This window comes from Akebia trifoliata, chromosome 3 (assembly GCF_017979445.1).
Source record: "Akebia trifoliata isolate Shusen 1 chromosome 3, ASM1797944v1, whole genome shotgun sequence".
Classification (NCBI taxonomy): Eukaryota; Viridiplantae; Streptophyta; class Magnoliopsida; order Ranunculales; family Lardizabalaceae; genus Akebia; species Akebia trifoliata.
The window spans coordinates 38,129,006-38,149,388 of NC_141377.1; the positions used below are offsets into that span (position 1 = coordinate 38,129,006).

The window sequence follows — 20,383 nt, forward strand, 5'->3', positions numbered from 1 at the left end:
ATCACCATCAGAGATTACTCTATGAGTAAACTTGAATTTGAAGTGGAAGTCAAGTCCCCAGAAGATAAGTTCTGAGGAGCCATTAAGGACTCCAACACCATAAAGAACTAACTTCAATTTGTCTTATAATTCGATTAAAAAAAATATGTTTTAAAATATATTGAATGTGTTATAAAATCAATGTGATTTTCCCAAGCCGGAAAGCTTATCTTGATTTCAATTCCTAACCTTTCATGAGTTTCGCTTTAACATGGTCCTCTGAACAAGACATACCTTTATCGTCCAGTCTTGACTGTCTACTGTTGTTGTGCTTGATTGTCACTGCAAGCAAATTTCTCCAATGCCCAGTGTAGGAAATATGGCTATAAAAGCTATGCATTAAGATTTCTACACATCCATGAGTTTATCTCCTCGGTCAATTGAGATAAACTATTTGTTCTTACATTTGGTATTGTGCAGGATTTTGATCTCATATACATGTATGATTGATCTCACTAGAAATTCTCTCTCGTAAAGCCCAATTACTAAGTTTGGACACTTCTGTTCGAACAATTAAACTCCTGAGCTATCCGTCCATGGCACCAATGCACAACTCTGCTTGATTTGATACCAATTGTAAGAACAATAGTTTATCTCAATCATCGGAGGAGGAGATGAACTCACAGACATATGTATCGCTGGATCGTAATAGCAAGAGTAGAGGTGTATTAGGAAATATGTAGATTCTCATATCTGTATGCTCCTTCTACACATACAACCACTTTATAAAAAAATGAAACACAAATTGGTAGGTTCTTTACCTCACCGAATTGAAACTAACAAATGTTACAAGTGATCCCTGATGGGATTTCAATCCCATCCAACAGCTTGATTCAACTAGTGCATCACATGCTGCCACCAGGCATCGATACATCATAGAAATCTTAATGACTTTTATAGTCATATTTCCACACCTAGCTGGTCCAAAATTGATTTTTGATGGTTTGCTGTGGCATGAGCAGGGCAGAATTGCTGTTGCAGGATTGAATTCACAGTGGTGGCAATTTAATTGCTAATATGTCTAAAACTAGGTGTTTTGTAGAGGACCATGAGATGGAATATACAATGGAAAATATGCCAAAATGGGTGATCAGAGAGAATAATGTAGTGAAATTGGTGTTTCCATAGGCTTCAGAATTCCACAACAGTGGTGAGAATTCTTGGGCATTGCCTTTTGGCTCCTCTGAATTCTCGGTATATTAGGGACGCCACATGAAGCTCGATTCAGCTCAACAAGAGATCACGCTTTTTGTTGCTTGGGTAAATCTTAGATCGAGTGGTGGCATTCACATAGATCAATTTTGACTCTTGACAAAGGCAGACCACCTTAACCATCATCATTTGGTGACATTAACTATTGTGTTATGGGCAAAGCTCAAAAGATGGAGTGGAACCATTTGTTCATGCATTGCAAGTTTATTGGGAGGTGTGGAGTTTTTACCTGTTGCCTTTTGACATCACATGGGCTCTCCCAAGTGACATTCTAGGCACTTAATCATCTTGGTTAAGTGGGCCATTTGGTATGAGGAAGAAAGATCCATTTTCTCTTTCTTGAGGTATGTGGAAAAACTTAAAATAGTCAATTTTTTTAAGATAACAGTAGACTGTTGCAGAGGTGTGCATTGCCATTAGGATGCTTTTGATTGAATGGACATCCATCTTGAAAAGGTTTTCACCATAAACCAAGTTACACGATCTTGTTTCTCATTGGGAACCTCCAATTTGGGACTCTTTCACCAAATTTTATCATTGCATTTGCTTTTGTTCAAATGTGTTTTTTTTTTTTTTTTTTTGTTGGCCTTTTGGGATCTTTCATCGTCGTCATCAAAGCTTGTCCCAAAAATTTGGTGTTGGCTATGTGAATCTTGTTTCTCCATTCATCTTATTCTCGTCTAAAAGCATGTCGCATATTAATTCAAGTGTGTTATGTTGGAGAATCTACTATCTTAATAAACATGGATATAGGATTTGATCTCGAACAAAACAATAAATCGAATCTAAAAACAATAAACATAAAATACCTGGATTTGCTTTTCCGATAATCCACGAAGAATACTTTGATCTTGATCTAAGAATAATAGGTGTACTACCCCAACTTTACCTTTACCTTTAGTGATGAGAATTTTTATCTCAAGAATATAAAAAATTTGTGTAGAGAGGGGGGATGACCACCTATTTATAAAGAGAATACTAAGTTTTTCTACCCATCGTAAAATTCAATTATAAGTGAATATCACTTATAATTTTAATAGGATGTTCACTAACCCATCATATTTGATGTTAGTAACTAATGCTAGACCAAAAGCATGATTCTCAATTTTACCCTCATGTTTTGAACAAATTACAATCCAGTATTTATATAAAAATTGTATATGTGAAAAGGCCACAATATAATTTTAATAAGAAAATAATAATAATATTCCAACATGTTCATCTCCATTCTCACTAATATTCCAACATGTTCATCTCCATTCTCACTACTTCAACCCGCACTCATTTTTGGTCTTTTTCTTGATGTTTTGGAACTTTTAACTTGCACATTCCTTTTAACCGGTAATACAATTGCTTTTTTTTACTTCATATGCTATCTTTTTCTTATTGATAAATATCTTTGCTATTGATACAAAAAGGTTTAAAAAAAAAAAAATATTGAAGAAGGGAAGTTACAGATGCTGATTGAGCTGGTTGTCCTACAGATTTGAGATCTACCATTGGCTATTGTACCTTCAAATTAGTAGCAGGTGAAGAGTAGACCCATCTTGAGAGTGTATTTCTCCTTTTTTCACTTAGAGGAAGGGCATAGTTTGGAGTGAGGGAGCTCTATAGATTGGCTTGTATTGATACATGTTTCTAATAGATGAATAAGAATTAGATTTCACTTCCACATAACAGATTAGTGAGCTTTGAAGAGTGCGCATTAGAGGATTTTATTTTAAGATGGGTGCATGTTGGATCTTTTTCAATGGTTTTGTTTCTTATGTATCATTCCCTAGTAATTGTAGACATCCATGCGATGGGCCACAAATGAAGAAGGTCAATACAATAGCCAACAGACTACAAGGTTTAAATAAGTTATTTAAGTCTTCGTTGTAGTTGATTAAAAGTTAGAAAATAACTAACCAATGCTGAGCAAGGAAGAAAATCTATTTTGGATCATCTCAAAGCTGTGTTTGGGCTCCATTTCGATGTCTCCAACGCCATTTGGTGTAGGGACTCCCCACTTTGTACCCATTTGCATTCATGAGTTGGTGGGGGCATGTGTAAGATTGCTAGAGCTTCAGAAGCTATCCATGCCATTGCGGTGCATTGTTGGGTTCTCCAAATGCCCTTAGATGTGTTGTAATTTCTGGATCAAAATATGGTCGATGCACCGTTCCCCAATTACTACTTCCAGCAATGTAATTTTTTGGTCTAGTTTTTAGCTTCTAGAATTCTTAAGTTGCTCCATATCGATGTTATGGATATTTGTATATGTCCAAATTTAAGTTATCTGATTCATTTGTCTTTATATTGAGCTATGAACTGCTACAAAGTGAACAGATTTGCAGAACAGTTCGTTTTGAAGTTCTTGGAATTCAATAAGCCAAGTACCAAAAGACTTTGAACCCAATCGTTGCAGTTTGCTGAATTTTTATTTGGGTTTCACAAACTAAATATATTATTCGGGCAAATCGAAATGTGAAGATATTGTCGTGTAAATGTCTTGTATTTTGTTACGCTACACGTAGAGTTGCGGGGGTGCAGGGGGCAACACCCCGCCCCTCAAATTGTTTAGGGATACAAAAAGGGCAATCATATAATATTTTCTTAAGTATTTTCTATTTTAGGGGTTTCTCATTTGAGAGAGATTTATGTTTTGGTAACTCCTGGTTTATGAATAGAGATCTCTAAGACTGTAAAATTTAAGAAAAAAGAGTGATTGTTCTTGATCTAATCTGTGGACGTAGCTACAGTGTTGAAACACGTAAATCTCTTTATTTTGTGCAATTGTGTTATTTTTGTTATTTCTTATTTTTTAAAGATATTTTGTATTTGCTTGAAAATTTAATTACGTCTATTTGCCTTCTCTATGTGTGAGAGAAGAGACTTTCTATGCCTATATGTTTTCCTTCTTCCCAAACACATCTCCTATCTCCTTATAAACTTCAGTTTTTTTTTGGGAGCATCAAGTCTTCCTTACTCTTTTTTTTTCAAAGAAAATTAATAGTTTGATTAACGGCATAATAGTTATTATTCTTTTTCAGTTATATTTTTTAATTTAATTTATTATTTCAATAAATATATTATTTTTAATGAGAATTTATATAGGATATACTTCATTTTTAGTGATTATTTATATATGATACGTAAATTCTTTATACATTCAATAGGCCGTATCTTGATTGCATATGATAATGAATGTATAATTTTACTTAGAAACAAGCATACCTTTCGATGTCATTTATTCACTTTTTCCCTTTGTTCATCATTTATCTTCTTTTTAATTTTTATGGGATGCTTTTTTGATATATGTGATTAGATTCGTATCTTGATCTCACCAAAGTAATGAAGAAACATCCCTATCTATAGAGGGAGAGAGAGGGTACATTATACTTTTAGAACTTGGATCATTGTATCCATATTCTCTATGTATAATCTCGATTTTTTTAACAAAGTGAACTTAACTAACAAACCTTAGTGACCTAAGAAATAAATTTTCTCTTCCTACTTGTAGGAAACTGTAGATGTGAAAATTTGCACTACCTTGTAATTTTTTCTGATTAAGATCTTTCACCTTCCTATGTTTCTGGGTGGGCCTGCAACAAACCACTCCGACGTCCAAGTTAGGATTTAGTATAGGAAGTAGAATATGATCTTTCTTAGAGAGAAATCTCATTCTTTTTCGGCATGTTGCACATTCGCATTTATAAGGGTTTCTTCCCTTAAATTCTCCCAGATTTTCTTCATGATTCCCATTCAAGCGGTGACGCTCGTTTAGGGATTCATCTTGATTTCCGCGAAAGCAGTTATACTCTATACTCCATCCTTCATGGGATTTGTACCAAGCTTCACACCATTGAAGCTCAGTTAAATGTAGATCAGCTTCACTAGTAATTTGGATGCTCAATTAGATTATCATGTAATTTGGTCCTTCAACTAAAATTCCTTGAGATTGCCACATGTTGTTTTGCCGAAAAATATCCTCCACAGAACCCTAATTATTTTAGAATGGCAAATTACCAACCGTGCAAATCAGGTAATGTGGATCTAAAAATTAAAATCTTAGTAACAGAATAAGCCCAATTGAAAGTGGGCATGAGGCATAACCACCTAAGCCATGACGCTAACCCAGCAACCCCCATGTGCACCATAAAAAGCTCCCTTCTTCCCCAAGTCATATTCACATCTGATGCACATGTGATGTGCTCCCCACAGTAGAAGCTGATTAATTACTCATTAATGTTAGATACTATAATCGATGATTTTGTCTGACTTCGATGCTAGATCTGATGACCACTTCAAAAACTTGAAGTAAACCCCTTCAACATGCTGATTTACAATTCAGCATGGTATTTTAATAATTTTCAACATAGGTGTATAATATAATCACAATCCTATATTCTTATTAATGGGATTCAAATGTTAGAAATATTTAATCAAAGTTATAATAATCGAAATTGATGGTTATGGCACCCATTGACGATCACACAAGTCCAACTTCGAAGCAAGCGGGTAGCCCGCTTCAAAAGTTTGAAGGAACCCTCTTCACAATATGACATGTGACGTTTTGTATTTAATTCGCATCCTTATTATTTCAGGAGTATGGATCCACAACGGTGTCCCATACCTAACCAAGGTCAGGTGACACCTCATTTTATGCTATGTGACATTTTTAGGAACCCACTAACTGTCTGGATATGTGGTCTATCCCTTGGTGAACCTAAGTACCAAAAATCATGGTGTTTGATAACTTGTATCGACTAGATCTAATCTCTTGAAAAAGAATTTAAATCCAACAATTAAAAATCATTTTTAAGACAATACTATTATAATGGATGCACATAACCAATCAAATTGATCTTTTGTGTGTAGATTCACCAAGGGATGGAACACATATCCATACGTTTATTGGTTCACCAAAAATGCCAGGTGACATAAAATGAACTGCCACTTGGTCTTGGTTAGGAACGGAACACCCTTCTAGATCCCTACTCATTATTTGGAATGCCTCCTGAAGATGCCACATGTAATCCAAGGAAGAGGGTCCTTCAAAATTTTGAAGTAAAACCCCCTCCCCCTCACCAATACAACACGTGGGATGTTGTATTTAACTCACATCCCTACTTTTTCATCAATGCTTGTGACACTTTCTTCAGGAGACCACGTGTAATTCATAGGAGAGGATTTCTTCAAAATTTTGAAGCGGGCAGCCTAGCTCAAAGTTTTTTCCGGATCACATGACGTGGGATGGGATATGGGTATTCTCGTAAAACCGCGTCCTCCTAATAATGAAAGAGAGGAAAGTCAAGCGTCCTCCATATTTGATTATTTATTTATTTGCTCTTCCGTGTAAAAAGAACCTACTCCAATTTATTGATCCAAACACACCGAATCCTCTCTGTCTAACCCTCCCTCCCTCCCTCCCTCCAATGGACTATGGGGACGTGTGCCAGCTACTACTATTATTTTTCCTATAAACCCATAAATACATTTCCAACACTCACTTCTCAAACTCTCTCTTTGTCTCACTCTTCTCTCTCTAGTCTACACTCTCTGCAATGGCCAGGATCTTGATCCTATTAGCTCTGTGTGTACTCCCGGCGCTTGTTAGCGCCTCTCGACCCATAAAAAACCCCTTCATCGTCTGTGGTCGTGTGTATTGCGACACTTGCCGTGCTGGCTTCGAAACATCCTTCACCACTTACATTCCAGGTTTTTTTTTTCTTTTCTTTTTTAAATGTTAGAATCCCATGGTGTCTCCATTTATCTAGTTTCGAAAATATGTATATGTTACCATACCAAAAAAATATTCTTATATTAATTACTGAAATTATATATATGAAACACCAAAGAAGGATAAATGCACACTAAGTAAAATGTAGATGAAGGAGATTTTAATAAGGAGAAAGCAAGCTCCCCGCACCCATGAGAAATTTACTTAATTCTATCTATAACTGGGTTGTGATAAGAAAATGTTGGGTGTGGTAATAACAATTTTTTTTTTGGGGCTAAAAAGATGATGTATACATGGGGTCTTTCCATTTCAAAATTCATTCCCGACCAACACAACAATCTTTAACAATCAACATTCAACGAACTTGGGACAATTGATGATTATTTGTTCACCATTGGATGATTAATGCGTTCAAGTCTTTTGTGGATTACACTATAAGATTAACTCAATTAAATTTTATTTATAGGTGCTAAAGTCAGGGTAGAATGCAAAGACAAGGAGACATTACAGGTGGTGTACAGCGTCGAAGGGTTGACTGACTCGACTGGATCATACGAGATCATGGTGGCAGACGACCATGAGGAAGAGTTGTGTGATTCAGTTCTTGTTAGCAGCCCATGGAATCATTGTGCTTCAGCTGCGGAAGGGCGTGAGAGCGCCCGAGTAATTCTCACCAACTACAATGGGATCATCTCCAACTACCGTTTTGCCAATAACCTAGGCTTCATCAAGGATGAACCCTTGTCTGGATGCACCGAACTTCTCAAGCAATACCAGGAACAAGATGTGTAACAGAACTTGTTCTTGTTCGTAATAGTTGTCGTCGTTTAGGAGGTTTGATGATCTTTACGATTCTTGAATTCAGATCTTGTTATGCTATTGTTATGAGATGATGTTTGTTTTAGCAATACTAGCTCTTGTTACTTCAATAAGCTTTGAGTTAACAAACAGTATAACACATTTTAATAATTGCTAGTATTAACAAAGGTCATCGCTGATGGCTCCAAATCTTGATTTTTTTGTCACTTGTATGAATCAATTTGATGCTATTGTGTCTCCATGGTCTACGCTTTTTTCCAAAGCATGTGGAATTGGCAATATGTATCCAAATTTGTTATTCAATTCCATCTAGAGCTCTGTTTTGAGCATGAGTTCATATTGTTTCTAATGACAAAAGAACCATAATGATGATATATATTAACTACAACTACTGGTTTGACTATCAAGACCATCTTCTCTATTGCATAACTGTAGAAGGTTGAATGTGTGAAATAATGAAGCAGTTAAGAGAACAAAAAAAAATAAAAATCACACACAAGAACACAAAGATTTACGTGGCTCGGCAATGTGCCTACGTCCACGCATCAAAACCAATCTTATTTACTAAGAAATCAAAGGAGGATTGTACAAGGAAAAAAACCTAAGGTTTTAATCACAAACCCAAACCCAAAAACCCTTGTACACCTCTTTCCCTTTCTCTCTAAATCCTAGAAGAAGAAAACTCCTTGTAATTTTTACAACCTTAGAGATCTCTATTTATAAACCGAGAGTTACTAAAACATGTCAATCTACCCAAAAATGAAACCCCCCCCCCAAAATAAATAAATATTACATAATTCCCTTTTTAGTAACCCTAAAAAGGAAACTGAATTCAAGACAATTCCACAACAGAATGGATTATGATTGTTGGTTGATCAAAAGAACAAAAAGTAAGTAATAATAATAATGATAAAAGTTAACAAATCATATGGTTTATGATTTTATCCACTCGAATTATTTTTCTTAATTTCCACTTTGAATAGATTCAGTAACGACATCGTAACAGTTGTCTAGTCATCTCTTTAGTGCTACATACATCGTGAAAGTAAATAACTGTTTCAGTCACCAATGCTGCGTTCCCTTTTTATCTAATGTTCAGCCTCCCATCTTTTGTCTGATATTTGCTAAATGAAAATAACCATTATGTTCACTAATTTTTCCTAGATACAGATCATTTATAACCTTTAATCTAAGACAGATGTTTAAAGGGTAAGTCAAATTTCTCAATGATCCTTTGATACTTTTACCCCAAAACACAAATAGTCAACTAGGAAAAAAAGAAAAAGAAAATAATCAAACCCATTCATATCTCCTTCTGCGTGATCAATGGGCTAAATCAAGTTTAGCTTACTGAACTGTATCTAAATCACTTAATGTTCTGAACCAGAAACAAGAGATCAAAGGTTCAATCCCTGCTTACCCACCAGAAACAAGAGCAACTCCAATGCACTCGGAATTGGGCTCAGCATCCCCTCCCAACTGTTGTTTTGGAGAGCATAACTCCTTTGAAGGGTCTCCAATGCACTCTGCAACTGCCTTTCCATTTTGAAATATTTTGGAGAGAGAAGTTTTTGGTCGGCAAAAGAAGAGAGTGAGATTTAGAATCTTTACCTTTCAGCAGCAAAGGACAATGAGGGTTGGGTAGGATTTTGTTGTAGCTGAATTTTGGGTAGAATTAAAATAAAAAAACATTAAAATATTTATAGAGAGACATTTTGGATATCACGGTTGGTGTTCATACCCTTTGAATATCCAAAATGGCTCTCCATAAGGGAATGCCTAGTCACTATGGCTAGTATTTATGGATATCCCCATTGGAGTTGCTCTAACAAATATTAGTAAGCACAGTTAAATCCTTACCAGTGGTTCACTGTCTTTACCACAACTCTGCTCAAGCTTTGTAGTCTCTTCACCAGAATGTAAATCTTCGGCACCATTGCCACTCTCATTTGCCTCCAAAAAATTGTTCACTGGTGAGCATTGTTCTGAATCAATCTCATGAGAGGAAGAGTCCTTGCTTAGCTCCTTAACAGGGTCATCAAAATCTGATTCCGAGTGGACAGAATCAAAACATGGGGCGGTTGCAGGGATTGGTTGTGGGGTCACTGAGGGAATCTCTCTTGTCCAAAATGAGGGAATTCTCTTGTCATCTTCTCTCATCCTATCAGCAAAATCATTAAAGTTGAAATCTGCCCGGTTATTTCCCCCAAATGAGGACCCAAGCTGGTCCATGTCGAATAGATCCTCCATTATCTTCTTTGTGTTGAGGTCATCAGAGTAAACAAACTTCACTTTTTTGTAAGTCTTGGGCTCTAGAAAGGGTTTCACCACCTGCAATATCAGACTCTTTTAGGCACCCAACCATCTCCCACCCACCAAAATAAATAAATACAAATAAAAATAAAATTTATTAATTAGCCAATTGAAACATCATGGAAAAGCTATATTACTGTGGGAGCAGTAAAAATTTGCATGATTTAAACCGGACATGTGAAACCTCGACATAATTAAAAGTGATTTAACAAGGGACCCGAGTAGACCCATGTTCCTGAACTCAGTCCCAAGAACAGAGAAGATCAGCTAACCAACCCTGAGCCTGGACGTGATCAGTAGCACGCACGCTCCCAAAGACTGCTCATCCTGAGTCCGTAGGCACTCAATCCTGTGACTGAAGTAGCCAAGGTCAAGACGATCCCGAGCACAATAAAATTTCAAGAAGAATGCAACATGATGTGACAAGGTGAGGAGACAATACACTAATCCTTTGACTTGACATTTTACTCCCAAGACACGTGTGATGCAATGTATGATATGGTTTCCCTCACACCACCCAGCCCCCCCCCCCTCACCAAGCCCCCCCCCCCCCCCCTTCTTTTGTATTATACATTGTGGCATACATGTGGATAATAATCATGATGAAAGATAATAATCCATACATGACATAGTGAATTGGCTCAATGAGCCTGGAGATGTAACTGGCACTATGCGGCGAACCCCATCAATGTCTTCTAGTGTTCTCCATATATTTCAATTTCTTTATTTTTTTTGGATTTATTGCCTCCGTTAGATAGTATTGTTGGGATTAACCCACTCAAGAATTAGCATGAGTAATTTATAGTCAGTTTTATAGAACAATCAATAAACGAAATATCATGATATGCAAAATTAGGGGATCTAATAGGGGAAATCTATTGGTTGTATGGTAGAAAGCATCCAACTAATAGACTTCTCCTGGATTGTTCGCCAAACTTTCTTTCAGTCAAAAGAATGGAATAGATCAGATAACCAAGATCATCCAGTTGGGTAGGATTTTGACATCTGAGATCTTGTGCAGACCCCCTGATGATTCCATATGCTCTGATAGTCTGTTTATGGATGAGAATTATCATCTAATTTGCCGCCACATATTATGAATATAGCTATATAATTGCAGAATCCAAATATTTTCAACTTCCTTTACTTAGGTTTCATTATCTGATCCTATGTTCGAAGCCCATGGATAATTAGTTTAGAGAGAGAAAGAGATACCGTCCAGAATGATTCGAAGATCTTGGGAGGATTATAAAGAATTGCTATGCCCAGCCTTTCTGGGTAATGGTCTTGTAAAACATGTGCTGTCTCCCGTGTTACCTTCACAGATATACTTGACATGCTGAAGCCATGGAAATCGATGAGCCAAACCATCTGCTCCTGGTGTTCAGGCAGATTTAAAATAGCATTCTCCATGCAATATACCAAATACCTAATTTGGCCTTTTGTTGACTTTGTGTTCTGCAATTTGACATAAAACCTGGAAATAATTAGTGTAAAGCAATGAGAGGTATAAGAGTAGCTTCCATTTGAAACTAGTGTGTGAATTTATGAATCTTTGTGACATAAATATGTCCACACATGCATATAACAATTCTAGCTGAAGCTACTCAAACCCTGTAACAATATTTACTAGTATAAATGAGAAGATGTCATTGAAGATACATAGAAAAGAAATTTAGTGAAAATATATTTCTACATGTGTACAAGCATGTAGAGTTGAGGCTTAAGCTTTGCCACACCTTATGCCCCAAGCCTTCACTAGGTGAAGCACAAGCCTTTTATAAACTAGTCACAACTTAAGCCATGAGGCACATGCCTCATGCGAATATACTCATGGCGATGACTTCCTTGTGACCCCAATGTGGCAGATATGCTCATTGATATAGAGCCCAATTGAGGGAACTACCCTAGAGATCTTATAAATCAGAAATCACCACAATTTGGTGATGTCAAACATCTGTTCTTCTGGGTGGACAAGAAACTAGTAGCAATAGTCAAAAGGAAAAAAAAAATCCAATTGCAAGATCGTTAAGATCACCTAGATGCACGACGTTTAGTCTAAGTGGAGTGCATTTATTTGATAGCCAACAACATGGTAGCTGCAAAGCAATGAGCATGCGCCACATTCACGGTTCACCTACATAGCTCAAATGCTTAAAATTTCCTCATATAACATCTGTAAAATCATTTGGGAGGGGAGTTAGTCTATTCCTACTCTCGTTGGCGGGGCCACCTAGAGATCACGAATAGTCAAATCATTCAAGGAGTTTCCCTCACCATGGTGATCATCACCAAAAAGCAGTACATTCAAACTTCACCAACTACATGAAAAGTTTAACTAAAGTAACAGTTAATTGGACTGAGGATTCCAACTTCAAGACATTTTTGTGTCAGAATGTTCGAGTTGGGATCTTTTGCAAGGATGTGTGTGCATGTGTGTGTGCATGGTGTGTGTGTGTGTGAGAGAGAGAGAGGTAATTAGGAATGGTCGGATCAAACCTGGCAGGCAGGTCTCATGACAAGAACAGCTCTTCCATACTTGTCTACATAATTTGGTCTGTAGATCTTCCCTGTTTCAGCTTCATGGGCAACGTCTTCCTACATTACAAGGGAAAGGCCAAAAGGATAACCGTTAAGGCAGAGCTTTAAGCAACATCTTTTGTGTTCCAATTGAAAACAGTTACAAAGAAGTTCAAAAAAAAAACACACACACACACAGGTGACATATAATGGCGTACCCAGCGAATTTGTTCTGGCTTGTATTCGAACCTCCACTTCAATGTTTCTTTTAACATTTTGGTTGCCTTCTTGACATTCCAGCTTCGTGCCCTTAGACATCTTGAGATTGATGCATCAGAACAATACATGGACAACTGATCTGGTAATGATCCCAACGACCTTCTCACTTCATTAATCTGCAAAACAAGTAGTTTCATGGACTCCAATGCCTTTCCTTTGTATACTTCCAAGCATAACCTATTGTCGTTTCCAATTCATTAGAGTGAAAACCCATCACGTTTTGCCAGCAGTCCTAGACGTATTAAAGAAAGTTCAAACTAAAGGAGCATAGTTTTTAATCAAGAGTACCTTTTCCTGCTGTTCTGCAGATGTTGAAGACTTTTCATTACCATTTGAAGCAGATATCATTGAACTGGTACTCATAATATCCAAAGCCTTTCTACAGGATAACGGTTGAAAGATTGTTAGCATGAAGACCCATTTCTGTTTTGTTCTATTTCTTTTGGTCTTTCCTACGATGATAGTATTCCTTTCTTTTTGTTCCTTTTCTTATTTCATTTTTTTTGTACTTCAATTTTTTTTAATTTTTTTTATAAGTGTAAAGATTTTATAAATATCAAAATGATAGAACAACAAAGGCTGAGATAGCCCCCAAACAAGAAAGCAAAAAAGGGAACAAAAACTAACAAACATCAAAAGCCAACCAACTAATTACAAAGATTATCCCATCTAAACACAAAGTCCCCAAAAGACACACCAACAAACTCCTTGTTTAACTTCACCCAAAGAAACATAAACCCTAAAATCTCCATAAAAAACATATGCGCATTACTCTCCTTGTCCTAGAACACCCTGTTGTTTCTCTCTTTCAAAGACCCTAAACAATGGCCAAAGGAAGAATGGCCCATGGGTGTCTTTTTCTACAGGAAAAGATATTATAAGCCCACCCTTCTACCAACAAGAAGAAAGTTTTAGGAAAAACCCAATTCATCTAAAACAAGGATAAAAGAGAAGCTCAAATACCGCGAGAGAAAGAACAATGGACTAAAGTATGATCCACAGATTCCCCGTCTCTCATACACAGGGAGCAAAAGTTTGGAGTGATCCACCCACGTGCAATAAGGTTATCTAAGGTGAGAATCCTCCTTAAGGAGGCAAGCCAAACAAAGAAAGACACATTGGAAGGATCAAGAGTTAACCAGATGAGAGATTTTAGATAAGAAATATCTGACCCTGGAAGAAGGGCTTTGTAGAAAGGCTGAACTGTGAATCTCTTATCCTTAGCCTTAACCCATTCCCTTTTATCCTGATCGTTCTCCATGAATTGAATTTTGTTTCAGAAATTTACAAGGGATGTTACCTCGATTAACTCCCAATCATTAAAATTTCTTTTGAAATCCAAATCCCAAGAATTGGTGACTCCAACACGAATCAAACAACTTATTATCGAGTAGTTTCTTTTCAAAGAACAAGCATTCAAAGATGGGTATAGAGTTAAAAGAGCCCAATTACCGCGCCACCTATCCTCCCAAAACCTCACCATATCCCCTAAACCCGCGTTATAACTAATGCCACTCTCGAATTGCTCGGTACTTTAAAGATCCCTTTCCACACACTACAATCATAAGTGCCTTTAGCCTCCCCACCATTCCAACCAAACCTTTCTTCCCCATATTTTATTTACACTAACAACTCTCCTCCACAAACTCCCTCTTTCTTCACCAAACCTCCATAACCATTTGCCCTACAAAATCTTATTTGTTAACCTTAAACCTCTAATCCCCAAACCATCATTTCCCTTAGGAGTGCATATCAATTTCCAGTTCACCAAGTGATATTTCCTATCATCATTCTTGTCATTCCATAAGAAATTCTGCATAAGTCTTTCGATGTGGATCTCCACAACTTTGAACATCGTAAAAAGGGACATGTAGTAAATAGGATACTAGATAATGTGCTTTTAATCAAAGTCAACTTACCACCCTTGGACAAATATCTAACTTTCCACATACTCAACTTCTTTTCCATTATATTAACTACATCATCCTAAATATTCTTGCTACTATATGAAGCTCCTAAAGGAATACCCAAATAGGAGGCCGGGAGATTGTCACTAGAGCGCACTAAAATTGCTCCTGACCTTGGAAGATCAAGGACATTCCCTACCCCATAAAGCTTACTTTTTCTGTAGATTGGTATATAAACCTGAGATTGCCTCAAAACAACTTAACAAAACACGCAAAATTCTCACTTGCTCTCTAGAATGGTCTAAGAATATCAAAGTATCATCAGCAAATTCAAGATGTGAAATTAGGGGGCCTTCATTCTTCAATCTGAACCCCGAAAGCTTCCCAATCTCCACAGCTCTTTTGAAGAGTCTCCCCAAGTCTTTACCACTACAAGAAATAGGAATAGTGATAGAGGATCTCCTTGTCTCAAACCCCTCGAACTCCTAAAGAAACTTGTTGAACTACTATTGATTAGGATGGAAAAAGACACCGAAGTTATACATTTCATAATCTACCCAATCCAACTCTTACCAAAACCCAATACACCCATCATATACTCTAAGAAATCCCAACTCATGTGATCATAAGCATTTTCCAAATCAAATTTTCCCACCAGCCCCTCTTTCTTTTCCTTAATCCTCGAGTCAAGACATTCATTAGCAATCAACACCCCATCTAGAATTTATCTCCCCCTAACAAAATCACCTTGTTCAAGATCAATTAGGCTCTTCAAAACTTCTTTCAATCTCGAGGCTAGCACCTAAGAAATGATTTTATAAACGGAACTAACCCAACAAATGGGCCTAAAGTTCCCCCAAATTATCCGTCCCTACTCGTTTAGGGATTAAAGCCACAAAAGTGCTATTCAAACTATAATCTAAACAATTATTCTCTTGCAACTCCTTAACCACTTCCATAAAATCCTTAGATACAATGTCCCAACAATGTTTGAAAAAATCCATTGGAAACCCATCTGGCCTAGAGGCCTTGTCCCCACTCATGGAGAGAATAATAGATCTCACCTCTTCTTTCCTCAATAGGTCTTTCCAACCAAATCATTAGAAAAGTAGTACAAGGTCTCAGCCTAACAACAACATAACTCAAGAATATAAGGTATGTAACTTGAACCTGCATGAAAATACTAAATTGCTACTCTTGCTCCCAACTCAGAAACCATAGAAGAATAAGATTTTTTGCACAGAAATCCCCCATCCTAGCATGGTATTTCAAATGATTTATATTTATTTTCATCCAAAGTTAACCTTTTTATTCTCCGAGTCTCTTCCCTCTTATTTTCTCTCTTCCCAAGCCACCATGGAGCTTAAAGCTAGCAATGTGAGTCCTTTTTTAACATTGCGACAGCATGATCAAGCTACCGTATCCTCCCTCCCCTAAACATCTGAAAAATATTATAGGTAATAGCACACACACACACATCCCACCCCCCCTCCCCCCACAAAAAAAAAAAAAAAAAAAAAACCACCCACAACTCACACTACCAACAAAGGATGGACATGTTGGACAAAGGAACAGAAAGAAACCAACCACAAATTTTAGTAGTAGAATGGTAATTTAATTAGAAATCAGTGCAGTTATAAAGGATTTTAGTACAAATTTTATTTTTGTTTAAGTTAACGTAAACAATACACAACTTGAAAGGGGTGATGGGATCTGAAGCTTTTTATAAGAGAAAGCCTTGAAGGTTTCCCTTTGGCCATTGTTGATTGTCCTCTCATATATGTGTGATTTTTCCCTTTAAGAATTACCTTGACCATCTCTAGCGCTTCTCTTCCATGCCATTATCATTAACACTCCAAGCAACTAAGCAACCATCACTGCATCAGTTCTCTGGTCCCACTAGTAATGGATGTTATTCCTACTACTCTCAAATAAGAACTTCCCTAATATCAGTAGGAATAATAGTAGAAACCCAAAAAATGGGACATAATGGTGACAAACACTTCTCAATGTTTGCAGTATATCAATGATACACCGACTCAACTTCAACGTTTTGTATCCATTTTGTTGCAGTATCAAACCTATCAAAATACAAGTCCTCATCTAACGAACTAAAGAAGTCCATATCCCTTGACCAAGTAGAGATACAATAGTAGATCCCACTTGAGGGGTTCTTGAAGTTTTAACAATTCCTTCACAATCAAATTTAATGAGATAATGAAGTTCTGTTTCCCCTATAATTCCAATACCCCACACAAATCATTAGGTAGTTTAAGACTTGTATGAATTAAAATAACAGCCAAAATAGAAAGTGTATAAGCTTACTAAGTTGGTAAAAGTTGAGAGTTCTGATGGCACAGACCTGGGTGCAGAGCCACCTTCACCCACTTACTGCAACACTAACCATTAACCCACTTGTGTGTCAAAGAGAGTAACTAAATGGATATAGTTGCTGGAAATATATGGTTATATATTGCTAGGGTGAATATAGAAAACCCCTTGTGTTTAGATGATGTTATTCCTATTAGCCTTGAAAGCTAAGACAGGTAGTGGGCCCATGAAAAAAACCCTATGGTTTCTTGTTGGATTTGAGTCCAAGCTCTGAAAAATGCTCAGTGCGACTGTGCTAGCGACATGCATCCTGCCTGAAACACACACACACACACGCCAGGCCAAGCTTGGGTTTGGGCCTTAATTGCCTACAATTTTTATTATTTTCTTGTTTAAAAACCGACTATAGCAATTATTTTACAAGCCATTTTTGGTCTGTTGGAATTTCTGTTTTTTGAAATTTTCATTGTTGTCTCTTTAGTTCCCTCTCTTTTCGTATCTCTTTGAACAAGAGTTACAGAGAGACACAAACTTGGGGTATGGTGACTATTTGAATAGCCACTTCTCTCTTATTTAAGTTCATCGATTAATCGTCTCTCTACACTCAATTTTTCACAAAATCTAATCAATTAATTGCCACTCTAACTTATTATTATCGTTTGGGAGAGCACTCAATTCTGTCAAGTTCATTGTGATGTTCCAATTAGAGTACCACCTTGGAGTGTGGGTAGTTGTATCCTGGAGAGCTAACGCCTACAAAACTATAGTACCGCAGCAAGGGCGAATTTCGCTTTAGGACAATGCACTTGTGCATGCCTCGGCCTAATATATAGATAAGTATTATTTTACATTACATAATTACATTCAATCCGAAATTAGGAATTTCTCTTAATCTTCTTCACTCACTATTCTAAGAAACCAATGCCGATTTTCTAACAATAATAACCATTGAGGAGTTTTTTTAAGTTTTAACGGTAATAATTTGGAATTGCTTGACAAGGAGAACTATTAGTTTACACAGTTGTTATCACCAATAACAATCATCCAAGATACAAATATCAGAAATTGATTTGATTTTGCTTTTTACCAAGGATTTTGCATGTAATCTTAACAAGCCCAACTCAATAAATCAAACTTCCCAAACAAAGCATGCATAGCGCAGAATAACCAAATCCCAATAAAGAAAATGCTAAAATAAACAGCTTTACCTTGTCAAAAACTAAACGTCCACTCCTCTCTCTCTCCACAATAATCTCAACAGCCACAAATGATCGAAATCAGGTCAACAGTAAAAAGGGTATCCGGAGAAACAGATTAGAGAGATTGGTTTTCCAGGAAAACAATTGGAATCCTTTGAAAATTGCAGAAAAAAGTGAGAGAGGATAGGTTTGGTGGTGAAGTGGTATGTGTCCTTTTATGTAATTTCCATGCTGCAGTGTCCTATATCCAAGAGAAAGAGCACAGCTCAAAAGGTCGTGTTTTTCCTCCTGTCTTGGTGCGATGTTAGAAGTTAGAACTTGGAACAGAAGGGAAGGTGGCGTGTCGTAAGGGTGAAATCTGTTATAGAAAGCAAGGGTATTTTCGGGATAACAATCACATTGGGTCAATGTTTATCACTCATGACATATTAACAATTTGACATTAACATCCAATCCATTTTTTCAAATCTCGGCCAAGATATAAAAAAAGTTGGCTAAAGTTGACTGATTTTTGATGTTTTTGCTTTATTATGATGAAATAATAAACTTTTAATAATTTAATTTATATTATTAATACAAATAATGTTTTATGATGAACATCTATTGATTTGATTTATAGTAAAAAAAAATTCACAACTATTTTAATTTATTGGTAAATTATTTAATCTGATTTTAATAATATAATTTGGACAAGCATAGATGATTTATAAGTCATCTGGATATCGATGACCAAGATAAGATGAGAAATCAAGTTTGAATCATGCTTCCCTCCTTATGTGTGAACCAAGATGATCATGTTAACCTCTTTCATTTTAATCAATCTAACCCTTCAAGCACTACATTTGTTACTATACCCAACCCGATAACTATCGAGGTCCAATATATCCAATCTGATTAAAGCCAAGCACGATGATGCCCGACCGAACCAGACCCATTTACATCCCTAGCCCTAAATAAGCTTCGAGGATTGATGATCCCTTAGTATGTCTTCATCATCGTTGTAATCATCCATGATCCAACCCTGGCATTCCTTATTTAATTTTTTCGAAAGTTACGTCTTCTAGTTATTGATCGATCTGTTGCAATGTCATGGCATGTACTAAATAAATTCTGATTTTGGTACACTGTTCATATTAATTCCCAAAACGTGTTTTCTAGCAAGATCGCAATATAAATTCTCAACTTGATGATGTTAGTTAGAAGGTTGCAATTGAGCCCATGGGTCAACACAGATGTAACTATTTTATGGAGTGGCATACTTCCATTTCACTCTGTTGAAAGCCACGTTTGTTATTGAAAATGTGTTCACATCCTCTTTCATTATCTTAGTTCATATTCTTTTAGGTCTTTCTCTAGCTCTTTTAATATTGTCAGCTTGAATATTTCTCAACTTTCACCATCATCATCATCATAATTTAAGTCTTATCCCAATGATTTAGAGTTGATTAAATGAATCATGTTCCTCCATTCCATTTTGTTCAAAATCAAGTATTCTGGTAATGAAATCATGTTCATATCCATTGTCACCATCTTAGTTTTATGTTATTTTGGGTCTTCCTCTTGCTCTTTTAGAATCTTCAACTATCTCCATTTTCGTAGAACATGCCCAAACCACTTCAATTGATTTTCTCTTAAATGGTCTTCTATTAATGGAGCTACTATTACAGCTATTTCCATGCGAAAGTTCAAATTGCATCCTCACTAAACACTAAAACAAAATATCAAAATTTGGGTGCTTTTTTAGTACTTGATGTTGCTGCCATTAGAGATGAGATCATAAAATGGGATTGCAATTGAACCTAAAGTCATGGATTGGAATCATATTCTCTTGTTTTGATATCCCAAGATGTAACCATAGCTAACTCCTCATTGAATGCCTCCCTAGTGAACAAGAAATTGAAAAAGAACAACAAAAGATCCAACATAAGAATCCGAGAAGTACTTAACAAAGTTAACTCCACGCCGTATTAGGGTGAATGAATTGCATTCCTTCCAGTGAACAAGAAGTCGAGATCGAAGAGAGAATGGAAGAAAGAATAACT

The 20,383-nt window shown here is 36.5% G+C and overlaps 2 protein-coding genes across 11 annotated transcripts; one reads left to right on the plus strand and one right to left on the minus strand.

Moving 5' to 3' along the window:
- Positions 1–6,717: 6,717 nt before the first annotated feature.
- On the minus strand, positions 6,718–18,678 carry LOC147406778 (uncharacterized). 10 transcript variants are annotated; one of them, XM_086434989.1, is made up of 7 exons: positions 18,351–18,678; positions 13,193–13,283; positions 12,844–13,081; positions 12,605–12,703; positions 11,423–11,563; positions 9,653–10,123; positions 6,718–9,403 (listed from the first exon to the last, which is right to left on the minus strand). In XM_086434989.1, exons 2-7 carry the CDS (start codon positions 13,234–13,236, stop codon positions 9,209–9,211), a joined length of 1,188 nt encoding a protein of 395 aa, XP_086291115.1. In that variant the 5' UTR covers positions 13,237–13,283; positions 18,351–18,678; the 3' UTR covers positions 6,718–9,208. The 10 variants fall into 10 exon arrangements, with proteins under 10 accessions (XP_086291115.1, XP_086291112.1, XP_086291109.1 ...); XM_086434986.1 differs by having other exon boundaries at positions 11,321–11,563; positions 12,844–13,020; positions 13,193–13,279; positions 18,351–18,675; XM_086434983.1 differs by having other exon boundaries at positions 11,321–11,563; positions 13,193–13,279; positions 18,351–18,675.
- LOC147406779 (pollen-specific protein C13-like) lies at positions 6,798–7,981 on the plus strand. Its single transcript, XM_086434992.1, has 2 exons — positions 6,798–6,951; positions 7,440–7,981. The coding sequence occupies exons 1-2, from the start codon at positions 6,798–6,800 to the stop codon at positions 7,763–7,765; spliced, it is 480 nt and encodes a 159-aa protein (XP_086291118.1). The 3' UTR covers positions 7,766–7,981.
- Positions 18,679–20,383: the final 1,705 nt, after the last annotated feature.

Excerpts from the sequence above, each read along its gene's own strand:
- LOC147406779 (XM_086434992.1), top strand. The coding sequence starts at position 6,798 with ATGGCCAGGATCTTGATCCTATTAGCTCTGTGTGTACTCCCGGCGCTT. Across the intron at positions 6,952-7,439 it reads CTTCACCACTTACATTCCAG|GTGCTAAAGTCAGGGTAGAA; the intron begins GTTTTTTTTTTC and ends TTTTATTTATAG.
- LOC147406778 (XM_086434983.1), bottom strand. The coding sequence starts at position 13,236 with ATGGTAATGAAAAGTCTTCAACATCTGCAGAACAGCAGGAAAAG. Across the intron at positions 13,082-13,192 it reads CTGCAGAACAGCAGGAAAAG|GTTATGCTTGGAAGTATACA; the intron begins GTACTCTTGATT and ends AAACGACAATAG. Across the intron at positions 10,124-11,320 it reads TCTTCGAATCATTCTGGACG|GTGGTGAAACCCTTTCTAGA; the intron begins GTATCTCTTTCT and ends CTGATATTGCAG.